General features: G+C 50.6%; 1 protein-coding gene across 1 annotated transcript; it reads right to left on the reverse strand.

The window, feature by feature from the left end:
* Nucleotides 1-2,635: 2,635 nt before the first annotated feature.
* Prss45 (Putative serine protease 45) lies at nucleotides 2,636-8,677 on the reverse strand. Its single transcript, XM_021647912.1, has 6 exons — nucleotides 8,575-8,677; nucleotides 6,664-6,690; nucleotides 4,688-4,835; nucleotides 3,938-4,234; nucleotides 3,155-3,311; nucleotides 2,636-2,869 (listed from the first exon to the last, which is right to left on the reverse strand). Exons 1-6 carry the CDS (start codon nucleotides 8,675-8,677, stop codon nucleotides 2,636-2,638), a joined length of 966 nt encoding a protein of 321 aa, XP_021503587.1.
* Nucleotides 8,678-9,029: the final 352 nt, after the last annotated feature.

Below are 9,029 nucleotides of genomic sequence, written 5' to 3' on the forward strand. Positions count from 1 at the left end.
TGATAGCACCAAGTGTATGGTTTGTGACAGTGCCTTGTGGTCAGCCCCTGAAACTCCCATAGTGTTCTCCTCAGCCTCCTCTGATGAGCCCCTAGAGGTATGGAAACCGAGACAGAACTCCTTTGCATAGGGACTGCTCCGTGACTGGAGAGTTTCGTTTTTCCCTTAGGGGCCGTGTTTTCAAAAGACAGAGGTCCTGGGGAGGGTGGGGAGTGGGGGTCTCTCTGTGAGGCTGCTAGGGAAGCTTGCGAGCTTGAGTCTTCAACAGAATTCATGGTGTTAGGGACACCTCCCCCCCTTCACTTGAGGTACCTTCTTCCTCACAGGCTCCATCACTGCACCTCACCACCAGTGACACACTTTTTGCCCGCTGCTGAGGGAGTGATCATTGTCAAGAACGATGTAATGAAGTAGATGTATGGAAGCCACAATCCAAGCTTCACCCCTAGAAACAGGGCAGAGGACAAGACTCTTCATAGGAGGCTGTGGGGAAGGCTCCAGGAGCGCTGCCACCGGCTGCCTCAGAGAATGCATGCCCGATAGCTCACTGGCACCGAGCAGTCTACAGCTTCATGTGGCTCTGTGGAAAATCCATAAGCACGCTCAGGGACAGGACTTCGGAAACGGAAGTGCACCTGCTGGGTGGTATTCAGAGACAAGCAGATCAAACTGTTTTCTTAGGGGTGTGTGGTAGAAAATGCAGGAAACGGTGACTCCTACAGTTGGATGCCCTCAACACAGCAGAAAGTGGAGAACTCTAAAAAGGACAAACTCTCTGCCTCTGTGAAAAATAATACTTTCTCTTAAGAAGGATTTATTTTATGTGTGTCTGCCTGAAAGAAAAAAATTACACACACACACACACACACACACACACACACACACACACCACACACTCTGTGTTCAGTACCCACAGAGGCCAGAAGAGGGCCACTGAATGGACTGCCCCACAGGAGCTACCAAGAGGGTGCATGGAATGAAACGCCGCTCCTCTGCAGCGCAGCTAGTGCTCTTAACTGCTGAGCCATCTCTCCAGCCATCTCTCCAGCCCCATCTTTCAAAACACTTCCTTCTGGAAAGGAAGAGGGCATTTGAGCAATACAAGGACAATAAAACAAAAACCAAGCACTTTTGTAAACAAGTAATAAAAATACAAAATTCTATTTTATGAAAAAATTATTATGCATGTATGGGTAGTTTTGCCCGCATGTGTTTCTGTCTTCCTGGTACCCAGGGAGGCCAGAGAGGGTGTCATATCCCCTGGAGCAGGAACTACAGATGGCTGTTAGCTGCCGCATGGGTGCAGGATTTGATAGTGAATCTATCTGGTGCTACTTGTTCTCTTACTTGGGAGACCTAGCTGAGAGGTCTGGGACCTCTCTACAGGAAGTCCATCTGACTGCCCTAACAGTACTTCCCTAGTCAATTTCTGCTGGGTGTGTTCAACAGCTGACTCAGTGGTACTTTTTATCTATCTATCTATCTATCTATCTATCTATCTATCTACCTATCTATCATCTGTTTGTCTGTACGTATCTATCATCAACTACCTATCTATCATCTATCAGTTATCTATCATCCAACCATCTACCTATCAGTTACTATTTATTCTTTTAGCTTTATTCTTTTAGTTTCTCCTGTTATACACTTAATAAACTCACTCATTCAAAACCCAAAATGTGACTGTCCCAGATCATTTTTCAAACCATACAAAACAGAACTCTAAGAGGAAACAGACAAACCTTTATTTGGGGGTAAGACTCTCAGAAATCCAGACTGCAGGTGTAAACTACCTGAGGTGTTGACAAGATCTGATGAACACGGTTGACAAGCAAGAAATGATTAGCTGTAGCTCAAACTTCGTTCAACAAGTGTTTTCAATTCAAATGCATAAAACCCTCAGATTGGGCAATCAGGCCTTTGCTGTATTTTAGCTCTCTACAGTGGGCATGTCACACTCCCACAATCAGTTTAGAGGGAAGAAAGAGATAAAGAGGAAAGAAGGGAGGGAGGAAGAGGGAAGAGGGAAGGAAGAAGAAAAGAGGAGGGAAGGAAGAAGGAAGGAGGTAGGAAGGAAAGAAGGAAAGGATGGAGGGAAGGAGAAATGAAAGGAGGGGGGGAAGGAAGGAAGCTGGCTAGACAGCTGAGTCTGAAATTCCAGCTATTGGTCCACAAGGCATATTCAACTGTTCCCTGATACTGTGACCCCTATACAGGTGAGGAAACTGAGACCACAAGCCCAGGCCCTTATTCCTATGTCCTAGTGTTAGAAACACAGTAGAAGCCATGAACCCTCAACCTAGGCGGGCCTACCTCTCATCTACTCCAACCCCCAGAATCACCCCCAAAGAACACGGGAGAAAAAAGAGAAAGAGCCAGTTCTTGTGCCCACAAATTTGATCTCTGCTCTTGGTCTTAAATTCTAGAATGTTGCTTCCATGTTATACTTCCCTTGTCCTGGTCACACAAGGCCTACGACACCCCTCCCTGCTCTGAGGCCAAAGCAGGACCCATACTCTCCGGGGACCACTCTATTTTCACCCTGACTCCTGTGGAGTATGGACATGCAACCTTGCTCAGTCATCTACTGGTGCCATTCAGAAGAGGCAAAGCAGGAAGAGATGGGGTGGAGAAATCAGAGGCCTATGGGGAGCTGCAGCAGCCAGGACAGGAACAGAAGCCAGGAGGCCCTGCAGGGCCCCAACAGCACCCCGTGGTTCACTTGCTTCTGGATCCAGTTGGTATATTTGGTGAGGAGAGTGTATACACCTGGATTCTGTGGTTTGATGCAGGCCTCCTCCAGTGATGACACCCCAGCCAGAATCCATCTGCCATCAACTTCACAAGCCAGTGGCCCTCCAGGGTCCCCCTAGACAAAGAGAAAGGAGTGACAGAGGCTCTGCTAGGACCTACAACAGCCCCCTTCTCTGTTCTGCTTGAAGGAATCACTTCTCCAGGAGCTCACTAGCTGGGGCCCCTTCTGGCTTCTCAGTTGGAGATCACACCTGTGAATCGCAGCCAATGGCAGTCATGGAGAAAAGATGGCAAGAGCAGAGCCTGGTCTTGGTAACAAGAGGCCAAGCCCCAGGGAACAGGCCCCCAGCCCAGGACTCACCCCCAGAAAGAGAGGTGCTGTAAGCCCCCAGACACTCACATAGCACAAGTTCTCTTCATTACTGGTGGCACAGATCATGTTCCTCTGGATAAGGGGGATAACTGGGGGGTAGAGAGACTTCTTGTGGAAAACGCGGTCACACCTCTTGCTGTCGATAATGAATACCTTGACCTCATGAAGCACTGGAGTCAGTGTCCTGTTGCCTGAAGGGAGCATAAGGATAAGCTGTGACCAGAGCTTCATCTCAGGATCCTCTGACAAGTTCTTTGCCTTGCGTGATTTTCTTGTTTTGTTGTTTGTTTTTTGTTTGTTTGTTTTGTTTTGTTTTTTAAACAGTCTCATGCAGCCCTGGCTGGTATCAAAATCATGTAGCTGAGGCTGGCTTTGAACTCAACAGTTCCTGGGTTCACCACCCTAATGCTGGGATCACGGGTGGCATTCATCGATAATCAACATACCTGGCCTTTTTTGACACTTTCTTTGTCAGCCTCCATACCACCCACCGCAATGCCCTGCTCTGTGACTTCCTTTCAGGCAGAGCATGCATTCCAATTCGAGGGCTCGAATATGGCAGCTGTTTCAGTTGTGTGTGTGTGTGGGGGGTACTTGATGACTTCCTACCTCCTAAGTTTCTCTTAGGCGGCAGCTGATCGTGCCCACAGCTCAAGCAGTGTTGGCTTGGCTGCGGTGCCTGTGTGAACTGTGACAACGAGCCCCATATGAGGAGGGTCTAACATCCTCCAAACCACAGGCTAGAGACCACGGCCAGAGCCTCCTCAAAGGCAGCCCAAGGGATGGGGCGATGAAGGCCCAAGGGGGCACTCCCCAACCCCGTCCAACTCTCCAGAGGAGTGCTGCTTACCCTGGCCCCAGCCGGTCACCCAGCACTGTGTCTCGACCTCCAAACCGAAGCTCTGCTCCGGGAGGCAGATGGGGTGCACGTACTTGCTGAAGGTGACCGGAGCGTCGAGCCGGAGAAGGGCCAAGTCGTTTCTGATGAAGTTCCGGCCCCAGTACTTGGGGTGCACAGTGATGTCCCTCACGGGAATCTTCAGGGCCCCGGAGGAGCTAGCCGGCTGGAGCTTTCTGCTGCCCAGAAGCACTGAGTATTCCTTGTTGCTGCAGGAGGTACAGAGGCTCACCTGACAGACATCAGTTCCCCGAACAGCTACGCACCTGCCTCCTCCCAGGACCCTTTCCTGGGAGCCCTGGCTGACATGCTCTGTGCACTCAGTCTGGCTCAGTCCAGCCCAAGAGTGTACAAGGTCAAAGACATACCAGCCCTTTCATTCACGGTCACATTGGGTCAAGGTGTGGGGAGTGTTGGTGCACATAAATATTCTCCTAGGGTGAGGGTCTGGGTCTTCCTGTTGCCCAGCTTAGGACACAGTGTCTATTGTTTGGGACTCCACCCCAATTTAGTCCAAGGAGCTTGTGAAACCCTAAGACAGCCTCTTCCCACTCTTCCTTGTTCCCTCCTGCACTGTCTTACAGACGTCCCGAGGAGCCGGACTGCACCCGAGGTAGCTCCGAGCCTTTAGAGCCCGGATACAGATACACGGATCCACTCACCCCTGGATGCAATGCGCTGCAGATATCACCCAGGTGCTGTCAATGAGGGCCCCTCCACACACGTGCTCATTTTCTATGCGCACGCTCACTTCCCAGGGCCAGTGATGCATCGTCTCCAATTTGTCTAGCCACCAGGGTATGCCACAAACTTTAGCACAAGCGTGGCGGAGAGAGCAGCGTTCACAGAGAGGAAAACAAGAGGAACAAGTCACCCTCAGGGGGTCAGGATGCCAAGGCTAAGACATCAGGGGTTTGCCTACTGGTCTACTAGTCAAGGTTTATGAATGAATGATGAATGAATGAATGAATGAACATAGGTGCAGAGATTCTAAACAAAATACAATGTGCTATGAGGGTGTGAGGTGCACGCCTTTAATCTCAGCACTTAGGAGGCAGAGGCAGGCAGGAGTCCCCGGACAGCCAGGGCTAAGTAGAGAGATCCTGACTCCAGTAAACAAATAAGATAATAAAAATAAAATCAAAAAATAAAGAAGAGGAAGAAAATCTTGAAACATATTTACGAAAGGGACGAGTGGATAACAAACAGGCAAAAACATGACAAAGCGGCTTTACAAACATGTTTGAAAGTGTCCTACCAAAACTGATTGTAAGGCACATGCTTGTAATCCCAGCACTTTCGGAGGCAGAGGCAGGTGGATCTCTGTGAGTTCGAGGCCAGTCTTGTCTACAAAGCGAGTCCAGGCCAGCCAGGGCTTGTTACACAGAGAAACCCTGTCTTGAAAAACAGAAACAAAAACAACAAACAAAAATCTGATTATACACTAAAAAATTTAGCAAGGAGCTGGTGAGTCTGCCCAACAGTTGAGAGCAACTTCTGCTCTCCCGGGGACCCAGATTCGGTTCTCAGAACTAACATGCTGAGTCACAATCACCTGTAACTCTAGTTCTAGGGGATTCGGCACTCTCTTCTGACACAAGGCACACACATACACACAGACAAACTCTGCTGCACATAAAATAAAAAATAACAACAACAAAAAACCCTAAAAAAAACATGTATCAAATATTCTTTTTAATTAATTTATGTATTTTATGTGCATTGGAGTTTTCTCTGCATTGTGTCTGTGTGAGGCTGTCAGATCCCCTGGGACTGGGGATTACAGAGAGTTGTGAGCTGCCATGTGGGTGCTGAACTTGGGTCCTCTGGAAGAGCAGACAGTGCTTTAACTGCTGAGCCATCTCTCCAGCCTCAACAAAAACAACCCTATGTCAAAACAACAACAACAGAAATTCTTTAGGGGCCCTGAAGTGTGAAGCATAAAGACCTGCGTTCAGTCTCCAGCGCAGAGCACAGCCAGACTTGGTGGTGCATGCGCACTTGTAATTCCAGCTGGGAAGGAGGGACAGGCAGATCCCTGATGCTCACTAGACAGTCTGTCCTAATCAGTGACCTCCCAAACGGTAAGAGGCTGTCTCCAGAGACAAAGGGGGCAGAGCATGAGCAACCAACCGCACCCAAGCTTGACTGGGTCTCCACACACCTTTGCACACACTCTCACATACAGGCATGTGTGCATGCGTGCGTCTTTAAGTGAGACTGAATTACAGAGAAAAGACTGAAAGGAGTGAGGCTTGGACAGAGGCAAGAGCATAGTAAATCAACCACATAGTCAATAGGGACCTTGTGGGGTGCTGACAGAACCCAAGGCAGCGGAGGCCTGTGAACCCAAGCATGCACTCCCTGGATCTAAGGAAAAAGACAGGAAGCCCCAGGAGCCAGGCTCTGCAGACAGCATCCCAGGAGGCTTCTTATGCAACTTCGGGAGAGGCTCAAAGCTTGAGCTGAATTCCCATGGAAGACCCAGGCTCTTTGCTCTAAACAGGGCTGTGTCCTGGAGGCTACAAGTCCTGTCTAGGAAGTACGTCTGATACTAGCTTCCTATGAAGACAAATGCTATTGAGGCAGAGGCTTTGAGAGCATTGTTTTTCCCTGCCACAGGGACCCACTGACCCACCTGATTGGGAGCCGTCCTCTTTATAACCTGAAAGAGAAAAGGACAGATGTGAAGCAAAAAGCAGGATCGCAGTAAGGAGGTGTGATTGTGCACGGTGTGTGTATGTGTGTTTATTAATTAGTCCATTCACTCATTTACCAAATAGTCCCTAATCTCAGGCTGGGGAACAACTGTCTCAGAGCCTGTCTGGGAACACATGCTGCCCAACTGTTCAGACAGTAAACATGTCACCACCATGTGCGATCAGGGCGGAACAGGGCCAAAGGCGTCAGGTGAATCCAAAAGAGGTGGCAGGTGTAAGAGATAGCAGAGAAGAGAGAACGCTGGGAAACATCTTAAAGAGAAAAGCAAAACAAACAAACAAACAAATTCTTCCAGGGAGAAGCACAGTAATATATTCCTGGGCCTCTGGTGGACAAAAGCAATGTCTGTGGTGGAAGAGAAAGATGTGTGGAGAGGAGCACCGGGGGCCAGCTGCAGGGGGCCACAAGAGCCAGGCTGAGCAGCTCTGGGAAGCCAGGGGAGGTGGGGATTGTAGGATTCTATCAGGATGGCAGCAGAGAATCACAAGAGCAGAAAGGTGATGTAGGTGGAGAGAGTCAAGAGTCCCACGGGTCTCTGAGGTTCCAGGCAGCAATGAGGGGATCTGAACCAGGCTCCGAGAACAGATATGACCAGCTTGACGGGAGACAAGGGACGTGGATTAGTCTCCTGGTTTCAGAATTCAGAACAGGAATGGCTGTGGCTCACTTCACTGAGTTAGACAACTAAGGAAGAGAGAGATGAGGGGCTGGTGTGGACCCCAAAGGCGTGAGATGGTTCTGGGAGGGGCCCACAGGTGGGTGTACCGTCGTCAGGCCATTGTTTTATATTGTGGCATGACGTCACTGCAGCTCAGTGCCTGGGACATTGCAGCTCAAAGCCCATGGTAACTGAGTTCAGCGGAGCAGAGAAGAGGGAAGGCACAAGGACTCAAACAGCGCTTTCAGAACATCCTTATGTCAGAGGGGAGCAGAGACTGGGTGGCTGGTGTGGGCACGGAGGAGAGGATTCTACTGAAACAGGAGAATCAGGACGCTGGGGAAGGTGCTTGTAGTCCCAGCACTCGGGAGGTGGAGACAGGTTTGGGACTTCAAGACTATCCTCAGCTACACGGAAAGTTCAAGGCTATCCTGGGGTTCATGAGACCTTGCTCTCCTCCCCAAATAAAAGAAGAAAAAAGGGGGAATGGGGGGGAGAAGCCACAGAGAATTTAAAAGGAGAGAGATGTAAAAAACCAAAAACAAGAGCAATAAACGTGATGGGCCTGACGTCAGGAGCGGGCTTCGAATTACATAGTAAATAAATAACGAAGGGCCAGAGGGCAGCATAAGTGATAGTGCCTCTTGGGGGAAGGCTGGCCCTGGGAGGGATGTCAAGGGAAAGCAGTGAACACCTGTGTCGGCTGAGCATGAGTCCCGCCTCTCAGCGTAGGGAGGGCCCTGCTCCACCCTGCCAGGAGGCAAAGAAGCAGGTCTGGGTAGTGTCAGATTCAGAGGGATGCCTGGAGACTGGGGGGCTCGGAGGTGGGCGGGGGTGAGGGGGTCAGTCTGAGAAGACAGCACTTAAGGGCTTGTCCTCAGCCGCTGGTGGGAAGAAGGGATGGAGATGCGGAAGGCATCTGGGCGGTGAGGGAGAGGCCAGGAATGCTCCCCGCTACCCCACCTCCGACTTTCTCCAGGAGGCCACAGGGCGGTTGGGGCCTGAGGAACCTAGGAATCTAGGAATGGGTGCCAGAAAAGAGGTGACAGCGAGGTGGGGCTGGCGCACAAAAATTCTAAGTGGCGGAAAGGAACTGCCCAACCTGAGCAAGACTTGGAAGGGAGAGGTCACAGAAAGAAAGGACAACAGAGAAGGAGGTTTTTGCCTCACCTAAGTTTGGTGGCAGCGGCACCAACAGTAGCGCCAGAAAGCGGGTTAGGATGCGGCGCCTCAAGGATCCAGGCCCAGCGTCCAGGCCGCACGACGTAGCCATGAACATGTTCCGATGGGCGGCGGAGGGGCGGCGTGCTGTCACGTGCCCCACACCCCTGTACGTGATGGCGTCTTAGACACGTGACTAATAGGGTACTGCCAAGAGCCTGACAGGCGTTTTCAGGGTCTTCGGGTTCTGGCACCTGGACCCAGCCTGGTCCTTAAGATGACTTCAGATCCCTTGGCTGAAGCAGCCCCAGTGCTCTAAGTGTGGGAGCCTACTGCCAAGCCGTCCCTGGACTGGGAATGGCACCTTGTTGTCCAGACTCGGGCTATACCCTTGCTCTCTGGGCCTGTTGCACAAGGATTTTCACAGTCACTGTTGACAAGAACCAGGAAAGCCCGAGAACAGA

This window comes from Meriones unguiculatus, chromosome 6 (assembly GCF_030254825.1).
Source record: "Meriones unguiculatus strain TT.TT164.6M chromosome 6, Bangor_MerUng_6.1, whole genome shotgun sequence".
NCBI classification, from domain to species: domain Eukaryota; kingdom Metazoa; phylum Chordata; class Mammalia; order Rodentia; family Muridae; genus Meriones; species Meriones unguiculatus.

Bases quoted from the DNA above. Each gene is read 5' to 3' on its own strand.
- Prss45 (XM_021647912.1), bottom strand. From the start codon at position 8,677: ATGGCTACGTCGTGCGGCCTGGACGCTGGGCCTGGATCCTTGAGGCGC. The intron at 4,836-6,663 runs GTGGGTCAGTGG...CTTGTGCTAAAG, and splicing joins AGAGGACGGCTCCCAATCAG to TTTGTGGCATACCCTGGTGG. The intron at 2,870-3,154 runs GTGAGTGTCTGG...CTCTTTGTCTAG, and splicing joins ATGAAGAGAACTTGTGCTAT to GGGGACCCTGGAGGGCCACT.